We start from the raw sequence: 27,141 nt of genomic DNA, 5'->3' as shown, positions 1-27,141 counted from the left end.
GGTTCGTTAGTGTGACGTCATCTCAAGTCAACCATGTATTCTTCACACAATGTAGCAAAGCAAGAATGGAACCGGAAGCTAACGCACCCCGAGCGTTTATCCAATGGGCGCTAGTAATCAGTAGTGCGCGCGCGGGTATGACGTTTTTACTAACGAACCGGATAGCGCCATTTGTTATATCATGTGCTTGGATACTGTCATTTCATTGGTCTAGAACGGCCACGTGTCCAATCCGTAAAAACGTAACCTTTAATTTCATGAACACTGCGTTGCATACAAACTATATCATATACACTGTGTTCCATAATTATAAATAAGCGTCATATACACTGCGCTGCTTATTAATTACGCGCGTTGCGCGTTGTGCGTCGCACTCGCGACTGAGAACTGCAACCACTCAGTCTCATGTCACGATTCCTACAGGAATGCATGCAGCTATGAAAGGTTACACCACAGTGTTTTAAAGATATAGTCCATCATTTGTAATTTGTGCATTTTGTTCGTTTGAAGCAACAAAAGTGTTCCAAATCTAATGAAGGATACTTAACAACTAACCTGATGAAGCTTTAGCTCAGCTTCAGCTGTATATTCCGAGAAAAACAGCATTCTAGGATCTCAATTTCAAATCAAAAGTTGCTGAATCATGTTTTGAATTGAGCCTGAATTCAGCGTCCGAGACGCGTTCTCACTGAGCCGGTTGCAGCTATACGCGATGTCGCGCACTGATCCGACGAATTATAGCAAACCGCACGCGCGCGCGTGTGCGTCGTACCAATGCTTGCGCGCGCTTCGCCGAATAACAAAACGAACTACTAATTTAAATTTTCCGACGGTGCGTCTTAAGACGCACAGTTGGATAGGCTTTCTTTCGTTGATTACTTCAAAATGACAGCTTGCCAGGAAAAATAATTCCACAAGGAGTTTAGTTCCCTTACTGTCTTTCAACCAAGTATGTTTTTCAACAATAATTACGCCAGCTACTTTTCGGATGGCTGCAAATGATGGACTCTGGCTTTAATTCATTTCTTGCAAAGTATGTTTTAACCATTTATCTGTGTGACTTATTGGCACGATATTACAAAACATTTTTTTCTGCTATGATGTGGGATATGTGGTTTTTAGCCCTTGGTTTGTTTCCATGGATCGAACTATCAGGATCGAGGATTCAAGTTTGCTTGAAGATAAATTGTAATGTACATGTACCCCAAAAAAAACCAATATTGTAAAAGAATAGCAATAATTAAACATCAACTATTATCAAACAGTTTTTAAAGGTTTAAATTTCTCGAAGCAGTTAGAAATTATTTACAAATCACAGATATATTTGGGGAACAGTTGTGCATGGACCGAGTTTTGGTTGAGAATTACCACTAGTAGGACAGAGTAAAAGAGTAGATTTATTTACAGTGCAGTGTTTTAAAGTGATTATTTGTGGGTGGGCCCTTTGTTTTATTTGAATTCATCGACAATGACAGTAAAAAGTGTCGACCCATGCAAACAGTCTCTTTAAGAGAGTAAGCATTCCGTCTTGTTTGTTTTCAGACGTAAGATTTGTTTGTAAGATTTGTTAATATAGCTTATGATATATGGGTATTAAGATGATGCCTTCCCTAGCAGATGACATCCAAAAGGTTCACATGCAAGTTGAATACTGTCTCCAACTGTCTGTCTCTAACATAAAAACTTTGAGACGGCCATGTGTTAGACCCCTTGCTCGATGTGCCTTATTTAAATTCAGTTATTTAAAGTACAATGTGTCTCAGAGGAACAAACACTTGCTCTTAGATGTGTCTTCGGATTCAAGGGGTCTGTTGTGCTCTGACTGTCTGAATGACTGACTGGCCGAGATACCGAGTGAGAGTAAAAAGTCCTAAATTGAGTCTCTCGGCTCGAAAGGGCAAATATTATTTTGTTGATCACAAAATTTGCTTCCCTCTTTGTGAATTACAAAACAACTGAAATAGTCGGTAGCTTTTTGCCAGAATAATTCTCGATGGCAGCCTCTTTACCTCTATAGCTTCTTGCTCTTTCACGCTTGATGTTTGACCGCAATTTGCAAACAGTTGCAATGACGCCGACTATGAACACAGCCACCGCAGTCGGTATAAGGATGGCGAGCAGCAATACCTCTGTGAGAAATAAGACATAAGACATAATATGACCATCAGCATTAGGAGCTTTGCAATATGGAAGGAGGCGGCACCACCAGCAAGCAATTGATATTAGGTTTCCTCAACTTAGACGTTTGTGCCCAGCTCGACTTAACAAAGATGGTCTCTTCAACATACCATGTTTGTCGTCGGCAATCAGTTTCACGGTCATCTCTCTGAACACTGTTCCTCCGTCGGGAAACATCGCCCTGCATGTGATGCTTCCCTGGTGATGCTCTGGAAGTATCTGCAGATCGATCCGACTCGAGGTTTCCCAGTCCTCGTTGCTCTCATCTTGGCGTGACTGACTCCAATCTGGAGGGATCTCTGTCTGTCCCATTCCCGAACGGGCCTTGGTATTGATCAGCCAGGTGATGTTACTGGCTGGATTCGAACCTGACGCGTTGCAGGCGAATCGATAGCGACTTCCGATTGTGACATCAGCGCTGCACTCCGTGTCGCTCTCACATGAATGTGTGGTGTTGACATGCAGGGTCACGGCGCTTGGTGGATCTAGAATAAAACCACCGTAATTTACGACCAAGCTTTTTTTTCGACTTTCAACCCAAGTTCAGTAGTTCAGTTTTCGCAAGGCAGGCTGGTTCCCGCCCTTAACCAGAATCGAAAATGTAGGGACCTGGATTCAGTCTACTTTTTTTTCACAGGGTTGCAGAAACTCAAAGTAGACTCGGCGAGCCGGTTACTTTGGAGTCGGTTACTTTGGGGTTATTCCGTGACTTTGGGGCGATTCCGAGTATTTTAGCAATACTCGGAACTCTCACAGCTGTTCAGGCTACACAGAAACTAATGACAAACATGTCGTCTTTCATTTTCCATTCAATTTTTGTTGGGTTGACCAATGAATTTTTGAGAAATTCTCACCCCCAAAAGACCACCCCTAAAACGAATGATGTTCCCCAAACTGGAAAAGTAGCCATTTAAAAAAAAAGGTCTCCTGCACAACATGGCTAAATAGCGCCACTTTTGGACCCAATCACATCCAAAATGCTCAGAATCGGAAGCCCCAAGTCCAGGCCAGAGCCTAGTACAGTGCTATATATGTCTTCAATTCCCCAATTCCATGGCTCTCTGAATTCTCTAAAATATAGAATAATTTGAGTGCATAATTTTTATTCATGAGCTCGGCGGACGTATTTTTGGCCTTTTTTCTGGATTGAACCATTGAGCCAGACTCTAGTAAGCGCGATAAGTCACGTGAGGGTTACATCGAAAGCAGTTGCGGTTGTACGAGTATAAGCGCGGGGGAAGTAATCGAACGCTGTGGATCACGTTCAAATTAAAGAATAAGGTATATATTTAGCTATATTTAAATGAGAGGACAACTTACACATTACGTGGAGTGTCAAGGTCGAGTTTTTCTCAATCGGATGCAGCAGACACATCAACGTGGATCCAGTCTGGTTTCTGTGCAGCGTTATCATTTTGCTACTTTCAAGCGTTGCTGGAAATTCGTCGGGGTGCTCGAACAATGGATACCCGTTAAGGAGCCAGACTGAGTGTGAGAAATAGTCTCGATTGTAATATTCTCTTCCGACTGAACATTTAAACTCCGTCCCTTGCCCTTCTATTTCATACCGACTTATTCTGGACAATACTACCTCCTGCGAAGAAACTGGAGAAAATGACATTGGGATATTGTATTATTCCATTTCGGGAAGCAATGACAAACTGAAGCAGAATATTTTATGATGTACAGTGAAATCTCGATAAGTCAAACTCTGATAACTCAAAACAACTGTTAAGTCCAACAAAGAATCCATTCCCTTCAGTAGTATAACAATGATATACAACCCTGCTTAACTCAAAACTCTAAGTTTTGAACCTATTCCTTTGCGGTTTGAATTATCGAGATTTCACTGTAATACACTGTTTACTTTGTGCACATTTGCCTCATAAAGGCCAAAGAGTGACCACGCCCATGAAACCGACTACAAAATAAAATAAAAACATTTACGAAAATATCCTGATAATAATTCCCCACAACTGATCCCAAGGTGTGTATATTACTCTGACGTCATGATGACGTCATCAGGTATGAAATGACAAGCGATTTAAAAAAAAGTATTACGGTTTTGTCCTTTATAACTCATGAACAAAATGAACTATCACGCACATACTCTGCGACCTGAACGACCATACCTTAATGAAAATGTAAGTCAAAGTCGTCTGACCTTTCCTTCCGGGGCTACCGGGATATTAAAGTTAGGTGAATTCAAAATATAGAAATGAGCCTCTAATCAAAACAAACCAAGATTTCTTCCAAACGGTTGAGGTGGTGATCATAAAACCTTGTATGAACTAGGACCTAAGTCTGAAGATGTTATAACTTTTGTGACGTCATCATGACGCCATCAGGTATCAAATCACAAGCTGTGTAAGTTCAATAGTGGACTAATTACTTTGGATGTTTACTTTTAAATGATTGGAGTGCCGTTTTCATTGTTGGTGATCGGTTTGACATTGCCTCGGGCAATATTTTGGATTCTCAGGCACAACGCCGTTTGACCTTTACTTCCGATGTTACCGGAAGTGCAGTGAAAATTGAATATAACTTGAAAATGAAAGCTATTTACAACAGATACACAAATTATGGAAGTCCTTGGTGAGGAATGTTAAAAAAAAGGACGCCCTCTAGCAGATCTTCAAAGACAGTAGAACATTTTTAATTTAAAAAACATTCATCACAATTTTACCACATTGCCCCTAGATATTCTTTATACAACCACAAATGACTTTGCAAGGTTTCAGAATCATGACGTCGTCGTACCTGAAGTTATCGTTGGGAGAATTTAGAATGATTTTTCCCCCATGTTCGTAGCACAAATAATGATATCGGGTACAATATTCATCTTCAGCTTCAGAAGTTCTCGTCACTTCATGGTGAGTATATATCCTCTCTGACTTAATCAGCATTCAGTTTGTACATTTTTACTGATGACGTCATGAAACCAGAAATAACGTATACGTGCTCATAAAAGTTTATTGAAATTGATCATAATACAAAGATGCCTTTGTTAACATGAAAACTAATGGTTTCACTGGAATGGCTGAATTTCAGAATAGTTTTGTTTTTCTGTTGTAACATAACAAAATATTCACAACTGGGCAGTGTCATACGAAATAGTTTTCGGTCCGATCACCTAGTATTTATAACTCAACAAACACGAATCTCTAGGTTTTTCCCCCAAAGATAACACAAATGACAAGTAACTTACTGGCAACCTACTTACCTGAGCAACATTTGTTGAAGATGGAGACAATTAAAAACAGGTATCCGCAAGAAGATCGCTTCCCTAGTGCCATCGTGTGTTAGTGTGGTGTGGTAGTTTGCACAAAGTTATAATCATATGTATTCACCTGGATTGATTGATTGGTTGATTGTTTTCAGATATACCGAAAAAAAGATCACATGTCATGCTGTTTCACTTTCTATATTTACATTATTTATTACAACTACTGTACATGCAATAAACGGCCAAAGATAGTATACAGTGCGAGTCACAAAATATACACTTTTAGAATTGGCCATAGTTTTATTCTGTAGCAATTCAGATAAGATATGTTCATATGTAATTTTAGAGTAACTCTTCCTGCTTCTTTTGGTGACATTTTCACTTGATTAGTTTTCATGCATGACTGCACAGGAGACAATTAAAGGGGTCGGGTGAAATCTGACTTGTGCCAACTGGTCAGGGCTGGATAAGAAAGAGACAATTTAAAAGAACACACTATATGTAAATATAGAAAGTGAAACAGCATGACATGTGATCCTTGTTTCGGTATACACTGTATAAGGCATGACAGGCAATTGCACTTTATTATGGATTGAAATGTCGATTATTGCTCACCTCAATTCAACATAACCAAGCACAGAAGTAAACAAACCTAAGAGAACGTGAACGAGTAGGATAAACAAAAATATATGGCTTATATATATTTTTAAAATATATGGCTTACTTATAAACAACAATAACAGCAATAAAACGCAGGTTCTCATCAACGTGAAAATGTCCAGTAAATTCCATGCTTTAATCAAAAGTTATCTCAATTTAATAGAAATACCACAGCGTTTTGCTGTCCACCGCTGATCATTTACCGATACGCATTGATGATTACCTGTTAATTATAACGAACATTGTTTTTTTTTCTATCACATGTTTGAACGGAAACGTGCAAAGGAAAACAGACGAAACTCAATGTCATCATTTCAGAAAAAATTGATTTGTTTACCAAATTCAGAAAAGAGAGAAAAGTAATGTTGCAGCCTTGACTCAAATTATCAAAATAAAATAATGTATCTGAATGTCTGTGTGTAATCTCTGGTTCACACTCAGCTTAAAAGCATTCCAGAGGCAGCTGTAAAGATAATGGGTTCGGTTATTAAAACATGGCTAACTTTTGATATACCATGGATCAATTTCAGTATTTCTTTTTTTTTCACATGAGTGGAAGAACATGCTCGTCTAATACGTGCTTTAATGGTTGGTCAAATACAATTGCTATTTTAAGGGGAAAACATTAATCCAAGTCTCTTTTTGACTCATCCTGTAGTCTGTTGTGGAAAGAAGGAATAAGAAAACAAGATCATTTATCTAGGCCTAATGGTAAAATTTAAATTGCCGGACTTGACTGGAGGCGCAGATAATTATTTAGATGAAGTTCTCCGTAAAGTACCAGTTTGTTATTAACGGTGATAGACATATAAGGATTTTCAAATCTTGAAGCATCGAACCACCCCCCCCCAAAAAAAATCTCGTTCACAAATTCAGGGTTTCACTTCGGCCCAGTACCAGCCCAAATTGTGTCCAATCTCCAAGAAGGAGATTAGATATTAGAGGGCGCCATTTTAAAAGTAGCCGGCGGTATCATGCCAAATCTGAGGGCCGAAAACTCGAATATCAGTTGATTTAGCCCCGTTCAAAGAGTGAGCTTTTTTATTGTCGAGTATAAAATATAAATGGGAGTACAAAATGTACTTTTGAGTAGAAAACGACTCTCTATCTATTTGAGATTTGAGAGGAATTCCCAGTGAAGACGTCAGTGTCATCGAAGATTGATATTTCACAAGTCGGAGATCGTAGGTTCGATTCCAACCCAGCACATCTTATTTTTCCCCGGTTAGAAAACGATGCCACAGATATGTGAATCGTTTGCCCCCCTCGAAAATGGTGGTGGCCTCTTGGTAGATCTTTCTGCTCTGAGTCTAGAGGTAGCGGGCTGAAAACCCGGCTAGAGTTGTATTTTTTCTTTCACTCTACAAGTACAAACAAGCTTCATATGTTTACAATTAGAAGTCCTGCTGCAGAAGTGCCGGTGGCCAGGAGGTAAATCACGGTTCGAGTCCAGAAGTAAACTGCTCTGCTGGTATATCGACCCGGGTGGGAATCGAACCCACAACCTCCGGCATGAGCGTCAGAGTACCTACCACCAGGCCCACACGCTCTGCTTACATGAGGTGTACAAACGTAATATTTAACTGCATGTATTGTGCTTGGAATAATGCGAACAGTAAAAGAAAGAAATATGGAAAACAAAGTAGAGTTAGCGCGCATGCGCTTTCTCATGAGGGTTGAAGAAAGTACAGCCAAGTCAGCGCGTATGTCAACTCGTTCTTTGGGGATATTTCAAAGCTCAAGCATAATTGGTGACTTTTTAAATTTCTTGTAGAATGGCTAAATGCGGTTATAATTCTAGACTGAAATTGGGAGTCAAAAGAAGTGTTTGCCTTAGCTTTTATGTGTTTACAATTTGAAGGAAACACTGTGCAGCGAATTGTTGGAAACTGCTGGGACTGGCAAAATGAAAACACAGAACAAATTAAAATTGTGACTTGCTCGAATGTGGCATGCACTAATTTATTCATCACTTTAAAGTAGTGCAATGGAGAGTTAACTCCGAACTTCACGCTAAATTTAGTGAGCAATAAACTCAATTTACATAAATAAAAGCAATGGTTTTGAATGATCTTAATATGTTGAACTTGATCACCTAAACTACTTTCAACAAAGCTGTACTCAAAAGAATAGAAAGCTGGAATAGATTGTAGGTATATACACCAATTTAAAAACATACATCTTAAATAATTTTGCAGCAACTTGCCATGAAAATATCTTAACATAATAAACTTTCTTCCTATTGTCTTCAGTGGAACTATAACAAAAATGTCGGTGTAAAAAGCTCCCAAAAGTCACGACTATTATTTTATTATTCACGATAGAATCATTCACGTGCTAGCGATTCACAATTAACTTACGACTTCACACATCGATATCAATATCACTCTTCAAGATGGAAGAATATATACAATGCAATAGACAGGACAGTCAAATTTACTTACTGAAAAAAATAGTATTTTGGTTGTAATATGCATTTGTACGATGCAGCAGCTCCATATCTCTGACTAGGCTGAAGAAATGCAAGACACGCAACTTGCACATGTCTCACGTGCATCGGGGAAACTGATTTTTCTGCTCAAGCGGTTAACTTCATCGACACCATTGGCAAGATGGTTCCACCTGAATCATTCAACCACATTACAACGAGTGAAATCTGCAGGCGTTTTAACTGCATGTTTCAAAAAGGTTAATTGTTTACAAAGACAAAAATGGAATGTAATTCGCTTTCTACACACTATTAAACTTTAGTATACGCATTGTTACAGCGCCTTTTCTTACAACATGTATATGTAAAATATATTGCAGAATGACAATAAAAATCAACAATTTACATAATTTAAAAGGCTCATCTTTCATGAAGCAGTTAGAAATTATTTACAAATTGCATATGTATTTCGGAAACAGGTGTACATGGCTACATGCACAGAGTTTCGGTTGAGATTAACCTCTAGAACTAAAATGAAAAATTTATTTAGTGCATTAAGTGTTGATTGGTGTCAGTCAGCCCCTTGTTTTGTGACTTCAATTTACCGACAATGAAAGTGCAAAGTGTCAAACAAGCATATATACAGTGGGACAAAGCATGTCATCGGTGAGGGCGCTCTATATGCTACGATGATTTATAATTGTTATGCGTGTCATTTCACAGCACCTAAGTCTCTTTTCATGATGCCTTTATTTAGAATTTATTTTTCACCATGTTGAACAGTGACAGCAGAAACGCTGCGAAGTCCCGAACGGCTGTACAAGTCTCACGTCTGTCAGCTGAAGAATTGTCTGTGGAACCATGAGATTCATCTGTATTGGGGATTGAGTTTCAGACATGAATGTCATTTAGTTACATTTCTCTGATATTTGATGGGAGAAAATATGGAGGCTTGAAACAGAGGGAGGGGCGGATAGGACATAATAGTCCAATACCTGATAAGGCCAAAAAAAAAAGTCTCCGGTTTCTGGTATGGAGCTTGTCCAAAAAGTGGTGCGGCGACGCGGCTTTTTTTTTTTTTTTACCTGACTTTTTTGCTTCAAATGTCGACTGATAACTGCAAATGGTTCCCGACTAAACTTAGAGCAAATATATGGGAGTCCAGAGAGGCCACATGAAGCTCATTTTCGATCATAACCCCATCTAAAAACACGTTAAAATTGTGCAGTCAAACCAGTGAGTTTGGCGGTTTTGAGACATCATCTTTTATTGAAAAAAAAACGTTTTCTTTTTGCCGACGCGCATGGCTACGGCGACGCGCGCGCATACCAGAAACCGGAGACTTTTTTTTTTTGGCCTAAAGGGACAATTTATATATTTACAGTTAAACAGGTGTTTAACCGGACAGTGCTATTGTAATAGGATTGTGCCGTAAAACCAGAACGAGTGGGATACATCCGGCCCACTGTATAGACCAGATGCATGTAAAGACTTCAAATGGATAGCCATTCTGAATTCATTAAAGAGCAATCTGTGCGCTTTGGGACCAGCTTTACTAGGCTTGCCTTGTCTTGTTTCATTCTATTGAAAGTGAAGTTAATGAATTGTGAAAAAAGTTTGCTTGTCAATATTACTGTCTATTTTTCAACCCTCAGTCGAGAGGCTGGAGGGGTATTGTCATTGCCTATACGGCGTCCATTCGTATGTCCGGGCAGCTTAGTGTCCGGATGATAACTTGAGTTACAAATGTTGTTTGGGATTGTTACTTCGTCAGGGGGTTGCCCTTTGGAGTAGGCAAGTTTGGATTGATTCTGGGATGAAAAGGTCCAAGGTCAAGGTCACCGTAATGAATTAAATGTCAATGGTTTCCGGATGATAACTTGAGTTAGAAATGTGATTTGGGTTTCTAACTTCAGAAGGGGGTTGCCCTTGGGTACATGCAAAATGGAATGAGTTTTGGGGTCAAAAAGTCAAAGGTCAAGGTCACCGTGGCGAGTTAAAGGTAAATGGTTTCCGGATACTTGAGTTAGAAATGTAATTTGGGTTTCTCACTCCATGCCCCAGTAGGGGGCTATTGCCCTTGCTGGTACAGGTAAGTTGGGATTTGGTCTGGGGCCAGAAGGTCAAAGGTCAAGGTCACAGTGATGAGTTGAAGGTGGTTTCCGGATGATAGCTTGACTCCGGCTGAGGGGTTTCAACAGCAACACTGTTATTTGAGTATTCTTTATTACAACGAATGACTGATTATAATTTTCTTATTTTTTATATTATTGTTTACCTTGAAGAACCGTGACAGTAACAACACCTCCCTCCTCTGTCCATTTTGTTGCAACTGAGGCCGGTTCTCTCGGCATTATACTCTGATTAGCCTCGGATTCATCTAAAAATAAAGGGCATAGGTCATATCACAGGTCATAGGTCACACTGATTGCAACATATGCTTGCAATCCTGTGTTACAACGGTCAAACTCCTTTTAAAAGTTTTTGAAGGGAGGGAAGTGGTTTGGCTACTTATTCTTTTTCAACAAAACAAATAATTGTACGGTCGAAGATTTTAAGGTTTTGAGTGTAAAGGGGTGTACGTATGGCTCATTTTTCTTTCAGTAAAGTAGCCATGGACTACCTATTTTGAACTGCATGTATATCGCTTTAAATGTTTAGAGTTTAAGATGCTGAGATGTTCGTTTTGCATTTTGGCTACTCTTTGGCTGCCCGTTGCAATGATGTACCAGCTGAAATGGGGAAGGTAGGGTTTAGAAGAAGCCCGTAACTTTGACTTCTGATTAGTACATTCTTTGATTTTAATTAAAATAGTGTGGTATTTTCAGCTCGTTTCACTATGAATAGGCCTATTTGTCAAATTAGCTACGACAGAAGCAGGGGGCAGTTTGGAAGCACCACAGCTACAACAACCCCTCCCAGCTCTGTGTGTTAATGTAATGATTTTGGAACAGTTTACCTTGATTTTCCCTCCTCACAGCTTCATAAATGTTTCTATTTCTCCTCTTCACACAGATGCAAATGCCTATGATAACGCCGATAGCAGTGATGAGTGCACACACTACAGGAACGACACTCTGCACAGCCGAGCCATCTGGAAGTTTTGCTGCCGAAAGAAAATGGAAATGCTGCTTCAGGTATGCGGCGGTGTGCTATTCATACACCTTCAGGATAATCATGCAAAGAACATTTGTTTTGACACGATCAATAGTCGGTGTTTCAGTCAAAACCAGATACAAGACCAATACGAGACCAATTGTAGAGAGAGTCCAAGAACAGCCGCAAGACCAGCCTCAAGTAACTGGGTACGCACAATGACAAAGAAATTCCTTCGGGGCAATTAATTTGAATCGCTGGTGGCTTGAATTGAGACTGGAGGTTTTGTGTCGGTCTGATGATGGTCATATGATCTCAACCACAACACTGTCAATAGTGTAACCACATCATCAAGAGGTTGAAATACAGGAGGTTACATGGACATGCGGTTTAATATACAACAAAATACTAGCAAAACTTAAGATATTAAGAAGATTCTAAAATTGCGACTCCCCATGTCTTTGCAGGACTTGCAATGAAATTAAGAGACCTCGCTGAGATAATACAAGTATCTAAACTGTTAAGGATTTCAACCTGACAAAAATGCAAAATATTGTTGTTACGTATTTTGTTAAAAAAAATTATCTTTATTTTATATACACTTTGAAGTACTTTTTATTGTTCATGTTTTTTTAATGAGTGAGTCTATAAATAAACACATTTAATTGTAGCATAACTGGTTTTAGTTGTTAAAGGAATAGTAAATGTAAAAATATCATATGAAGTTCACATGTACACATTAGTTTTTAACTGCGAGACATGTTTTTTAATAAACCATTACAAGTACTACAAAAAAGACTAGATGTTCAGAGTGTCTCACTGTCTTGCTGAATGTGTATTTAACCTCACATTAATGGTTGTTTTGGCAAGTGGCAAGCTGATCATCTTGACACTTGCCTAACAAACATATTTCCTGTGAGGTTAAATCCACATTCAGCAAGACAGTGATCTATAAGACGCTCTTTCGGCTTTATTTAGATGTCAGTTTCTAACTTCTGATTGTTGAAATGTTTGCTGATATCAGGGAGCCAGAACAGAGTCCTCTTTGTACCTATCTCACTGACTCACTGACTGACTCATTGACTAGACTGTTACTTGTAAACCGAACTAAAATGGGATTATCTCGCTGAAACCATGGATTGGCTAGCCTGTTCATCACCAGTCTTTCGCAGCACTTCAATAACTGTGCAAGCCAGTAATCAGATAATCGGTTACATGGGGTTTTGGATTCACACACAAGCTGATACAATGCTTTCGCCATTGGTAATCACGTACCCGGATTTGTCTACATCTAGTCCACGTTGTAGAACAATGCAAACAAAGACGATGCCACAAGCTTTCTGTAACATTTCGAGATGCCTTTTTTTGATTTAACTATCAGCAGAGGTACTTTATTGCCACACATTTTTAGTGATGTTATACAGGGTGGTAAAATAAAACACCGGAACATCAGACTTCCACTACCTTGATACTCAAACCACCTGTACAAATTGATGGAGAATTATGATACCAACATATCTCAATTCGGTCAAGTAGTTTCTGCTGCAGAGCCTATTTTGTGAAGGATACTTCTTTCATGAGGGCATTATTAGATAACGATCCCTATATCAATTAGAAAATAAGCCAAATACCCGGGCGCGGTTTAGTAATTCATCGGGACAAAAATCACCTTGCTTCACAAAATAGGCTCAAGAACAAAAACTACTGGACAGAAGCTGGCGATCTTGGTTTCATTTTTCTTCTAAAGAGATTATCCGTGCATTGTTATAATTGGTTTGAATCTCCGAATAGTGGAAGTATGAGGTTCCGGATTTTTTGACCACCCTGTATAGTTCATTGTAATCCCACCTTGAACGGTCCGATTTTTCTGAGAAATTAGTTCATCACTGTGGTCAACGCTCCTACTGGTTGCACTGTCCATTGTTGAGCCCGGAACTATTAATAAAATGTAGATTGAAATGGTGAGACCAAATCTGAATGTTTCATAACAAATAATACAAAATAAAGTTGGCTAGCAAGTGCAAATGTAGAGGACTTTGTTCAGGTGGATAGCCTTTTGATAGAAACATGGAAGAGTTGATCACGGAGAAAGCCCAAACAGGAAAGGGCGAATTACACTTTATTGACGATTATGCCTTACATGCAGACAAAGCATTGAGCCCAGCAAGGAATTTACTATTAATCAAACGTGTAAAACAAGCAGGCAAACGTTGGTCATTGAATTACCTGTCTCAATGACGTCATAATATGCAGAAGACATTTCTTGGTGATGCAGAAACACATGACACCAGACACGACTGGTTGGCATGTCTAATGTGTTTAAAACCAACGAGCCACCAACGGTGATGTTGTAATCGCCACGGTAATCATCTGCAACCATGATTCCCCCACCAGAGAACTTCACACCGATGATGCTGGTTCTCATGGTGTCTCCGCTGCCAAGGGACCAGTAGACAGTGGCAGCCTGTTTGTGCATGCGCAGTACGGGACATGTCAACTTCACGTGTCCTTGCCCTTTTTCGAGAATGTTTACAACCTGTGCATTGTCCACGATTGGAAATGTGGGACCTGTGGGAAATATAAAAGAACAAGTCTGTATTAACAGGAAGTTCGCAATAACTGTATGGGTAGAGGGTGGGTTTACATAATTATGTACACGGTGAAATATTTTTCTTGCCTTAAACTCCATGTGATACTAATAAAACCAAAACGATTTCAGTTTGAACTAAGAGACATCAAGGACAATGCTCTTTTTTCCATAAATAGTGAAAGGACAATTTTACGGAATGAAAGACTTTAGATACTGAGAAAACTGTGCAGATTTTAGTTCTAAGCAAGATTTTAGGAAAGCAAAAGTGATTAATTGGGTACCGACACACACATTCGTAAAAGTCATTGGGTGGGACTCAAACCAGGATCCAACAGCATGGAAAAGAGGTTAATTAGCACCATAGAAATTATTGTGCAATTAGTTAATAGTAATGGCAAGTGATGCATGCAGATGCTTCACCTGACACAGTAACTCGCACTGATCCTTTTCTTTGCACCCCTGTCGCACTGGGCACCACACCGCACACGTAGTCTCCTTCATCAGCCGCTTGAACTTGGTTTATGACCAACCCGTATGAACTGGACATCCAGTAATGACGACTCGAAATAAAGTTAGTACCAACTTCTGGGTTGGCGTATCGGGCTATAAGTTGGCTTCCTTTGAACCAGAAGACCAAACTCACGGACTCCTCTTCCCTGTAGCTTGGACACTGAATGTGATGAGTCTGGTTCCGGTGTACGTAGACCTCACCTGCTGTTAGGTCCATGGCCTCTTTAAAGCTCGGGACATCAGCTGAATGAAAATAAAATCGAACATTTCTAAAATGGACGCACAACAGAAGCTTCGTGTAAGAGGAGATTTTGACATTAGTGCTTTCATTACCATTTTCTAATGATAAAGCAAGTTCATTGATTTCTTCAACTCTTTCCGAAAATTTATATTGATGTTATATATGCTGAATTTTAAAACTGGGGGACTTTTGGGTAACATTTCCTTGCATATATTTTGTATTAATATATTCTCATTGTTTGCTTTTTTGACATTAAGAACGCCCCGATTATAATGCAATTTTTTCGGTATTTTTTTAGACGGGGTTAACCTTAGTACAGGGTTAGTCAGAAAACAAGAAACCCACGTGTCGGGACCATTGTTTTAGTGAAGTTCTGTACGTAGCACTTTCAAAATCTCAGATATGAGAGCCCATTTCGTAAGCTCTCTTTCAGTACAAGAATTATTCGAATCACTCATGTAATTTGCAAGTTACGGAATTTTACACGCAACCACCGTTTTAAAGTTCTATCCACGGATCACAAAAATAGAAGTGTTCTTTCAGAAAATCAAAACAAATCACATAGGGGTGTATGGTTTTCGTTTTGCTGAAAGAACGCACGCCTTTTTGTGATATGTGGACAGAACTTTAAAACGGTGGTTGTGTTTAAAATTTCATAACTTAAAAAATATTTAGCTATGAGGGCCCTAATCCCAACAAATTGTCTTCAATCAGTAAAATGTAATGCAAATATATACTCACTCAGGACAGTGACAGAAATAGTTTGCCTCCTCTCTAACGCAGTAGCGCTGGAGACTACACTGCAAACATACTCCCCCTGGTCCCTCATGTCGACATGACTTATGATCAAATCATGCGAGTGGGACATCCGATAACGATCGCTCGAAGCATAACTACTGTCAACTTTGCGATCGGTATAGCGGGTAAGTAGTTGTTCCCCTTTGAACCAAATCACGTGACGCAATCGTTCGTTATTGTTGTAGCTGGGGCACCGGATGTGCTGAGTTTGACCTCTGTGAAGAATGACCTCGTTCGGTGAGAGGTAAGTCGGTAATTTGACATTCCCAGCTGCGAAATAAATAGATTTTTAAATACGTAAGGTGCTAAATTAATCTGATTAAAAAAATAAAATTTAATTTATCTAAATTAATCTTAATTTTTGGTGTTCTCAATTACTTAGCTTACTGTTGCTGACAATGACGCAAGGTAGTTTGAAAGAGGAAGTCTAAAACTCCAACTTCAGTTTTTGCTAGTCCGAGGGGACAGCCTATACTATTCCTTTATGTACAACACTGATTTACTGACTCACTCTCACTTATGAGCTGAGCATTGGTACTGTATAATTATGACTGATCCGTTATGCTATTTTTGTGTGACCAGTCAATATTCTAACATACAGGTCTCATCAGGAACATTTTTAATACGCGTAATGTTACTACCGCATAGGCTGTACGTTATGATGAGCCATTTACTTTAAGAAGCAGTTCCCTCTGTAGTTACAGAAAACGTTTGCTGTAGCGCCCTTGCTTGTTTGCTTACATTGCTGCATCCAGCAAGCACTTTTTGGGATAGCCAGCTGTATTCAACGGGCACATTCCGACATATCTAAAATGCTGGTGTATATTGTTGTCGTTCTACTCAGCTGCTCATGCGTGCTTCATCGCAAACTTGGCACTGTTTGGGGTCACGTACGTGATTCAAAAAGACTTTCGATCGTTCATGTGGGTCGCTTTTTCGCTTGAGATTTATTTATTTATTTATTATTTTTTTTTAGATATTTGAAGCTATCACACAGGGCAAACAAATACTGAACATAAAACCTGACGTGGCGATTTTTTTTTTTTTTTTTTTTTTTTTTTTACATAGAATAGGTTTGTTATCGCTAGATGGTTTGTTTTGATAAAAAATAACCAATTTTAAAAGCCCACTATATAAACGGTATTGTTTTAGTGTTTTTTGGATTGCTCGATAGGTAGTACCAGACCTCAACAAACTTGAATTATTATGTTTGAAATCGTACTCAATGTACTTAGAGGGCAGGTTCTGACCGGCAAACTGGGGCTAAAAACCTAAAGTGAGAGTTTGATTTTTATGAAGCAAGTATTTGAATATCGGTGATAAATAATATAAGCATGTAGCGCTATTTTTAAGTGTTTTATATGACGACAGACGACATTTTACACACAACATTTAATCAATTCCGACGAATAAAAAACATGTTGGTTTTTAGACAATATTCAAACGCGACTGTTCTCGGCAATCTACTTGCACCGATTAGAATGTTCGTCTTCTAATTAATGTAGTGAAGCACAGACTTGCGACAAAAACGAACAGTGCAACCATTACAATTGGAAAATTAAGATCCATTTTCAGAAGTTGAAATTCCCGCTTTGGTTATTGAGGGCGCTCTCATTCTTTCATTGGTAGCCGAACTACTGTTGAAAGGAAGGCAGCCGATATGAAAAAAAAATATTAAAAAAAAAAAGTACGTTGAAACATTATTGAAACATTAGTGAAACTTTAATGGTCATTCTGTTTGTTAGAAACCAATTAATCGGGCTAAAAATGGTTTCTGGAATGAGAGTAAACACTGTTTTAGGAATTTATGATGGATGTACCTTACCTAACAAATTAATGGTATCGTCAGTGTCAGAGGTCACTGACCTTTGAAAACGTCAGGCACGAAAAGAAAACAAGTTCATGTAGAGGACACGTCATGATCGTTATATATTTCCTACAATTATTTTGATTTCCCCTCCCTTCGCCATCATCAGGGAAAAGACATCTCTGAACTAATCTGGATAATCATATACATGTAACAACAATTTATTGATACATATAGTGCCATTGACGCACCAATCGACATAAAAGAAACACACCACATTACATGTGTATGTCAAATCATCAAATCGTGCAAATTGCGTACCTTATTTATTAAAATAACCTTATTCAATATAACGGTTAAAAAATAGATTAATGATGGTTAGGCAATAAGGCGGCAACTCGAAGGCACTAAACCCATGAACCCTGCACCTCGATCCGAACATCACGTGACGTTTGCATACAAAGTCTTTTTGCATTGTTGGCTTCAGAAAATGGCGCCAATAATAGCGCGCCACACTGAAATACGTAGGCCTACTGTACGCCAGGAAATCACCTAATGATAGATTTTCTCAGATGGTTCCACATATTGGCTACAAGTCTTTGCATGGAACTACACACCAACAATGGGTGCTGCCTTCTACGGCGATTGTGTCAGGTATTTTTCATTTTGTTTTGATGTATGGATAAAACACGCATATACCTGTAGGTCTAACAAATAACGATTACCGAGCAGGTTGAATTCTGCTACTTTGCATGTTTTCACTAATAAAATACATCAACAGATACCAGTCTGCATGTGAACTTAGTTAATAAAACTGCACAGGTAGAATAGGCAAAGCTACTTCTTGTTTGCATCCAGATAATAGTCATGATGAATCAACAATAATTGTTGATTCATATGGCTCTTTTTTTTGTCCATGAGACCAGCTTTAATAAGCTTGAGCTGTCTTTTTCCCACTTTTTCACTGAGCAACCAAAACACACTTTACAATTTCTCAGCAAATACATTTGATGAACGCAGGATAGTTTAACTTTGTACCAATTATTACCTTGATATAAAGAACGGACAGTTGTATTTCATTTAAATTATGTTGAATAACGTTCTGTCAAATCCAAGAAGGCAAGAGCTTTTGTGATCCACATTGAATGTTTGCATATATGTACATTTTTCCAAATCCATACCCCGATATTTATGCCTATTCCGCAGCCTACAACCAAATTGATCACCTAACCGCCATACAAGGTTAACTTGTAGACAACAAATAGCAATAGCATTCAGATCCAATTGTAACAAGCCTAGGCCCTTTATCGATTGTTATATACATGAATATATACATATAAAAAAAGATTATCTGGGTCCCGTACTTACCTGTTCTCGTTAGTCTACCTGCACCAATTGGGTGTTCGTCTTCTAAGTAATGTAGTGAAGCACATGTGTCAAAAACGAACAATGCAACCATTAAAATTGGAAAATTAAGATCCATTTTCAGAGGTTTGAATTTGAATGTCCCACTTTTTAGAGGTTGGAAATTGAGGGTGCTTTCCTTTTATTGGTAGACGAACTTCTATTGAGGGAAATGCCACCCATATCAAAAAGGGACATAAGTAAAAACACACGTAAAAAAAATAACAAAAATAAGTAATACAAGTAAATAATTGATACTTTAATGTCATTCTGTTGATTAAAAACCAATCAGGCTAAAATTTGGCTTGCAGAATAATAGTAAACACTGTTTTAGGAACTTATGATGAATGTACCTCACCTAAAAAAATAATGGTATCGTCTGCAGTGCAGCTGAGTGCGGTTGGGCTTTAAAGCGGGAACTCGCAGGGCCCCGACCTATTGAACCCTGCATCTCAATCCAACCACCACGTGACGTTTGCCTCAATAACTAATTACACCTATTGTTATTGTAAGAATTCAATATTCTTGTTTTTAGGTGTTGGGCTTTAGCCCAAAACCTATTGTTTTTGCTAGGGTCTTTAGTTATTTTTTCTTCTATACACATTCCTTCTCCAGAACTGTGTGTCAAAATGAAAACATATATGAACTTCAATTGTCAATACATGAATGCACAACCTACCGCAGATGTGCTTTTTTGCAATTACGTAATCATGACATAATCACGGGTCACGTGACGTCACTTCAAAGTGTAATAAATTTAATCTTTGAAATTCCATATAAAATCAACCGTGAGAGACCGGAACCTGAAATTTGCGGAAATCGACATGGAAATACATGATCTTCATTTTATTTTGTGAGCGTAAAATCACGTGACCCTTCCTTCCGGTCGAAACCGGAAGTGCCTAATAATTTGAAAGTGGAAAAAGATATGAACTTGCTTTTAACGATTGAAGTGTCTGCCTGGATTGACCTTTCAAAAAAAATAATGGGTGACGCCATGAAGTGTTGGAGCGCCCTCTAGCGGCAGGTTAAAAAACGTCAAAAACGCATTTTCACTTGATGTCTGTGGCGAAGTTTGCGGTAATCGCTTCAAAGTTAATGTACATGATGACCATAATGCAGACAACACCTGTGCGCGAAAAAAAAATGATTACGTCATCAGACCGGAAGTTACAATAAAAAAGACCTTTAAACCTTCAAAAATTGCTAGAAAATATACCGTGATAGATATAATCAAGATTTGGCTGTATATAGCACAGTTAAAATAGTTCTTGAACTTTCTGGTAATGACGTCAAAATGACGTCATCAGGTATCGTGTTACAAGCAATCAAAGATTTCTAGATTAAATCTTTGAAAATCAATATAAAATCAACTGCTACAGATTTGATTTTGTTTTTTTATGGCAATCGATACAATATTGAAGGGTCTTCAGTTTTGGTATTAAGAGCAAAATCACGTGACCCTTCCGGCCGAAACAGGAAGTGCCTTATTATTTGAAATTGGCAGAAGATGCGAACTTGCTTTCAACGATGTGAGTGACTGCCTAGGCAGTACTGTACAAACATATTACAGGTGACGTCATCAAATGTTAGAGCGCCCTCTAGCGGCAGTTTAAAAAACGTCGAAAACGCATTATCACTTGATGTATGTGGCGAAATTTGCGGTAATCGCTTTAAAGCTAACATACATGATGAACTTAATGCAGAAAAGACCTGTGCGTGAAAAAAATGGATGACGTGATCAGACCGGAAGTTATAAAGAAAAGAGTTTGAAACCTTAAACAATTGCTACAAAATCAACCGTGAGAGATATCAGTTATTTCATGTAGCTTTTCTTTCCATTCGAATAACACGCCAAAACCGTGCACAAACATCGCCGTTCCTATATCATAATGGGAAGTACAGACAAAAGATCAACCACTTTTAAGGAAAGGCACAATAAAAGAAAAGTGTAACTCCCCCTCGAAAAAAAGGGGGAAATATCTGGCCAACGTCAATTAAGAGAAAATATTGTGCAGACAGAGCTGCAGGTTCCAAAAAGCAATACATCGAGATTGCAGAGGCACCATATGTTTATGAGATTTACATGACGAGTGGGATGATGGCAACATTAAATTCACTCTAGAAAGACGATGATGACCAGTTCTGTTACAAAAATTCCATGAACGGAAAATTCAAGCCTACCTGGACTGGCGGTAAATGGGTCCGATGTGGATACTGTCTGGGCAAGCGAGACATTAAGCGAAACCAAAATCACCACAATTATTCCTGCGAGACGAATGTCCGCCATGATGCTCTGAATACAAGGAATCGCACTAAATCGATTTTCTAAATGTAGTTAAGCCTGGATATTTTCTTTCCTGTTGCGCAACAACCCACATTCATAAGGAAACTAGCCGGCCCCCCAATCAACACATTTTACGACATAAAGGGTAAAATGTATTATACTTTATATATATCTGAATGCTATTGCGTGAGTTCAATGTTGTTGCGGGGAACAGTGCACGAGAATATTAACGTATTGAAGGCAAGCCGCATGCAAATTGGGATCCTGTTCATCCCGGGGCAGCCAAAATAAGCAAAGCATTGCTTGCGTGCCGTGTGCAAACTTGCGGGCATAATGCCATTGCGGACGTTACATAACCAATTCTTTTTATGTGCCGCGCAAGGATTCTGCGGCAGCCAATTGGCGTAATTGGTTTTTAGCGGGAGCGCGTATGTTGCCGATAAGGGATCTCCATTTTATGTCACGGCTTCAAGCAATCCACATCAAAGTTCGATTGAAACAATTTCTTTTTATGTTGCGCTGCTTGACAAATGAATCGTACAGATTTGTTTATTTTGAACCCTACATCTCAATCCTTTATCACCTTACGTTTGTATCAATAACGAAGTCTGTTTGCATATTGTTGGCTACGGGAAACGGCGTCCATTATTAGGCTGCGCCACATCACTGGTTGTGACTGAACCGCGGAAGGGCGTACTGTGCGTCCGGGAATGATTACCTGATGACCGATTTTCTCAGACGGTTCCACAATACTGCATCACGGTACGGATGTCTTCGCACGATTCAATAGCGGGTGCTGCATTCTACGGAGATTGTGACAGGTATTTCCCATTTTGTTTTGGTGTATGCATGAAACACGCATATCCATGTAGGTCTAACAAATAACGATTTCCGACTCGGGGGTGAGGTTGAATGCTGCTGCAATATTAAATGAAATTTCAATAAGACATAAGGTACTATATTAATTTGATACATATATCGGTGTTCTCAATTACTTAGCTTACTGATGTTTACAATGACTGAAGGAAATTTAATATAGGATTTCTTAAACAACTACAGGTTATACTAGTCCCAGGGGACAGCCTCCTATTCTCTCATGTATAACTCTTATTTACTAACTCACTCTCACTTGTGAGCTAAGTAGTGCTATTGTATAGGATTACCCCGTTATGCCAATTGCGACCAGCCTTTTTTCTCCAACAAACATGTTAGTTTGATTTGATGAAGCCGTATTTTTGAATACGATGATAATTGATTTAGGCATTTATTGCTATTTTAAGTGATTGTATGTCGACATTTTACACAAAACTAATCAATTCCGACGAAAAAATATTAGATTTTTTTTGACAATATTCAAACGCGGTCAATAAAAAAATCAATCAAAAAATCTAGCGAAAACTTGTTCACAAATCTGACTACTTTATAATCCCCTCTACCGTTATTTACAAGTATGAATTTAAACCTTTGAAGCTATATTCTTGTCAAAAATTGGTCCTTAATATAAACAAACGACATCTGAGAAAAAAAACCCGGTTGTTTCATGAAATCACTGTTTCTACACTCTCAGAAAACGTCTTTAAACATTTCTTTGAGAAATAAACTGTGATTAAACTAAATAGTAATAAAATAACAACGGCTCCCTAATTAAGTGGTGTATTTAACAATAAAATGCAAAGATATCTTTTTGAGTCACATCATCGGTGTCTAATCGGCAGCCCTTAATACGTGTGCAAATAACTCTAGGAGTAGCACATGCGCAGTGTAAAGTTGGATAAAACGTATGTGGGCGCTCACACTCTTGCTCTTGATCCAGCAAACCACACCTTCAATTTTTATTCTGCTTTGTGGCGTTATCATTAGCAAAATACGCCTCATACTTGTGGTATGAGGAGTATTTTGCTAATGATAACGGCACAGAGCCTTGCTGGTGTTTTATCCCGACTATTATTTAGTTGACGCTATAAATTCGTTGAAATCATGTTTGAATAATATTGTGTCGAATCCTCAATAATGAACAAGAAGGCAAGAGCTTTGGGATCCACATTGAAAGCTTGCATATGTTTTTTTTTTCCAAATTTATACCCTGATATGCATGCCTAATCTGCAACCTACAACAAAATTGATCAACTAACCGCCACACAAGCTAACCAGTTTGAAGACAAACCATGGCAATAGTATTGAGATCCAACCGTTACAAGCCTAGGCCTATATCGATTGTTGTATACATGTATATAAAATGAATGATTATCTCAGTCCCGTACTTACCTGTTCTCGTAAATCTACTTGCACCAATTGGATGTTCGTCTTCTAAGTAATGTAAGGAAGCACATGTTTCCAAAACGAACAATGCAACCATTAAAATTGGAAAATTAAGATCCATTTTAAAGAATTTCAATTTGAATTTCCCACATAATTTGCAGTGCAGCCGAGTGCATAGTCTGGTTCCCAGCCAAAAGATTCTGACTAATCCCGATGAATCAGGAATAGTCGGAATATTTTGGTCTGGGAACCAGACTACTGAGTGCCGCTGACATGTATTTCAAAATTACTATGTTACATGTATTAACATCAACCGTCAAGCATGGAAATGAAACAAAGGTCATGCAGATGACACTGATCGTTATATATTTCCTACTATTAACTTTGATTTGTATTCCCCCAGCATCATCAGGGAACAAAGGTATTCCAAATTGCTCTGGATAATGATTACATTTTTCATGCAAAAAAGTTCACTATATCATGTAAGGTCTGTAATCGACCATTAATCGACATAAAAAGAAACACACCACATTATGTTAAATCATCAAATCGTGCAAAATACGATATAATTAAATAATATTGTTCAATAATTATTACCGTTCAAAACTGCACCAACAAAAAAACCGGTTGTTTTTAAGGCTGCAACTCGCAGGCCTTCAACCCATTGAACCCTGCATCTCAATCCAAACATCACGTGACGTTTGTATTCTAGGCCTATTAATAACTAAGTCGAGTCTGTTTGCACTGTTGGACTACGGAAAATGGCGGCCTGCGCCACATCACTGGTTGTGACTGAAATTTGCGGTGATCTGCAAGGTCACGGAAGTACGTACTGTACGTCAGGGAATGACTACCTGATGACCGATTTTCTCAGACAGTTCCACAATACTGTATCAGTACAATGGCAGATGTCTACGCACGATTCAACAGCGGGTGCAGCATTTTACGGAGATTGTGACAGGTATTTCTCATTTTCTTTTCATGTATGGATGAAACACGCGTATGCCTGTAGGTCCAACAAAAAACGATTACCGACCAGGTTGGATGCTGCTAGTTTGCATGTGTCACCAATACGTCAACAGCCAGTCTGCATGTGAACGTAGTGAATACAACTGCACAGGTTGAATGGGCATAGCTACTACTTGTTTGCAGCTCCTATACTCATGATTTTAGACACATCAGTACCTGACGTTTTCACAATACAGTGCAATGTAAATCGTTCAATATTGTATATATTAAAATCCATTGATACGTATTTAATACACACACACAATTGATTAAGTCGATAAATGAAAGTGACAATATAAAATTGCACTGAATGAATTATGCTACTGAATATGATCACACATATTTTCAGATGCGTCAATAAATCCATGTCTTGAAACAAAAGATTACAAATTAGCACTGTACAAATTATTCAATATTCAAAATATTAATTCTCATTACAAAGTAGCCTGTTTATAACGCAAACATCTTACTGGCTGATATGTGGAAAAAAAAGTTTATGTATAAGTGCAAAATATATATTTTCGCGTTTACATTATACATTTTTATACAAACGCGGAAGTGAAACGTTTAAGTAGAAGGCTCTTCCTACTTTGACCCACGCCTCCATCAAAGGGGGAAAAGGGGATATGATATTTCACGTGCAACAAATAATTGTAGATACATCAATGACTACCTTACTGTTGCAACAGAGTGAAACAGACTGCAGTGAAAACTATTCAATATTCTACATATTAATTTGGTCCCATTGCTAAAAGCCAAAGTCGAAAAGAAACTTTCTCGGCTTAGATGAACCAGAAATAGTGTGTGGCACGTTCCCGCGACACTGGAATTACCCGGTGGTGGAGCTTTTTCATAAACTTCATTTGAATTTACAGTATCATCATCCTTGTACGTATTTTACTATGTTGTATGTGTAAACGTCATTCAAAATGTAATTACAAAGTCTACAAATCCGTCAAAATAGTGCGATAAAAAAGAAAAGTGTCTTTTGGCTATTCATTTGCAAACAAATCTTTAAATAGTTAAAAGGTGCAAATATTAACTTGTATTTCCTAAAAATACATTACAATGTGAATCATGCATTCTAAAAAGTACGAAGTCCTTGTCAAGCCCTATTTTTAACAACCAGTTATGATGGAGTTTCAAAGCTGTTTCATGTCACTTAACCTGGTTCTACCTTGTAGTGATTTTTATCATGAATCAAGGCTCTCTGATTTATGTCACATATCTTTTATAATTCATGTTCAGGCTAATGAGCGCTGTTTCACTAGAAAAGATGTGTTCAATTCATGAGACTAATTAATTTCTTGACGGTATACTCTCCGTCAATTACAATAATGCAAAACAGTGTTCTGTGATCACGTTAAGAAGGCTTTTATCATAATACTTTACATCCTTCAAGCCCTATTCAGATTTTTTTTTGTTTTTAATCATAGTGACGGGAGATTTCCGTCGAGATCCGCGTACTAGTACCGTTACGAAATAATATCCACGTCTTATAAGGCATGACAACAATAGTAAGGGCATACATTCGTATTTATTACTTCGGGGAAATATCGGGGATTTCACCAACGGTCCCATTTTCGTCAATCATTGTAAAAGCGATAGCGCGCGGGGCACAGGTGGCTTCGGTCAATTATTTAATTGTTTATTCAGTGCATAAACCTTCAACATACCCGAGCTTGTCTAGGGGCTAGACGTTTTTATGGTTGAATGCGCAATTACCCACTGCAGCGATAACCCGCCACCGCGAGAGAGCGCCGCATCACGACCGCACCGTTGCGTTGAGTGCGAATCACGTGTTGCCGGGGCACCCTATACGAAGTTGTTTGCTTGGAGTTCATGCATACATGACTGGTCGTCAGCCAATTGTGAATATTCTTCATGTTGCGGTCAAGCGCGGATATCGGGGGAGGGGGGGGGGGTAGCCCGAAAACCAAATGCTCGTCAAAACAGCGGGGATCCTCATACTATTTGGTAAGGAGCCCTGTTGGCAAGTCAAAAATTATTTGGATATGGCAAAGATGAAAGTACAGGAAGAAAGAAATCATAACATTCAGAAAGCGAACTAGTATAAATTTGTGTATAATAAACGGTTGAAATGATTAGATCGGGTTATTTGAAACAATGACAAATTTGCTTCAGGATGTATGTTTTTACATGTATGCCCAACCTTTGGTTATGGTTAGCCTGAATATGAATTATAAAAGATGAGTGAAATAAAAGAGAGAGAGCCTTGAGTCATGATAAAATCACTACAAGGTAGACGCCCAGGTTAAGTGACATTAAACAGCCGTCAGATTGAAACTCCATCATAACTGGTTGTCTAACTATAGGGCTTGGCAAGGACCTCGTACTTTTTAGAATGCATGATTCACATTGCGAAGGAGGACGGTTCAACAATGATATTAACAAGATGCAAGGTCAAAAGTTCACAATGCGAAGGTACATGGTTCATATTGCGAAGAAGCAAGGTGCAACGTTGACATCAAGCATGATCAATGGTGTACATTGACAAGATCAAACGTGAACATTAACAAGTTGGAACATTCACATTAAGAAGGAACAACTTCCACAATGCGATATTAAGCTACGTGCAACGTGCATATTGCGAAGGTACAACGTCAATATTAAGAAGTTACAAGGTTC

The 27,141-nt window shown here is 38.6% G+C and overlaps 1 protein-coding gene across 1 annotated transcript; it reads right to left on the bottom strand.

The window, feature by feature from the left end:
• Nucleotides 1-1,944: 1,944 nt before the first annotated feature.
• LOC119729501 lies at nt 1,945-21,228 on the bottom strand. The gene is made up of 7 exons (XM_038202121.1): nt 21,123-21,228; nt 15,671-15,997; nt 14,599-14,931; nt 13,815-14,156; nt 10,771-10,872; nt 2,289-2,663; nt 1,945-2,129 (listed from the first exon to the last, which is right to left on the bottom strand). Exons 1-7 carry the CDS (start codon nt 21,226-21,228, stop codon nt 1,945-1,947), a joined length of 1,770 nt encoding a protein of 589 aa, XP_038058049.1.
• Nucleotides 21,229-27,141: the final 5,913 nt, after the last annotated feature.

Source organism: Patiria miniata, unplaced genomic scaffold (assembly GCF_015706575.1).
Source record: "Patiria miniata isolate m_02_andy unplaced genomic scaffold, ASM1570657v1 HiC_scaffold_1, whole genome shotgun sequence".
NCBI classification, from domain to species: Eukaryota; Metazoa; Echinodermata; class Asteroidea; order Valvatida; family Asterinidae; genus Patiria; species Patiria miniata.
The sequence above is the reverse complement of the archived record's forward strand: the minus strand, read 5'-3'. Positions and strand labels throughout refer to the sequence as shown.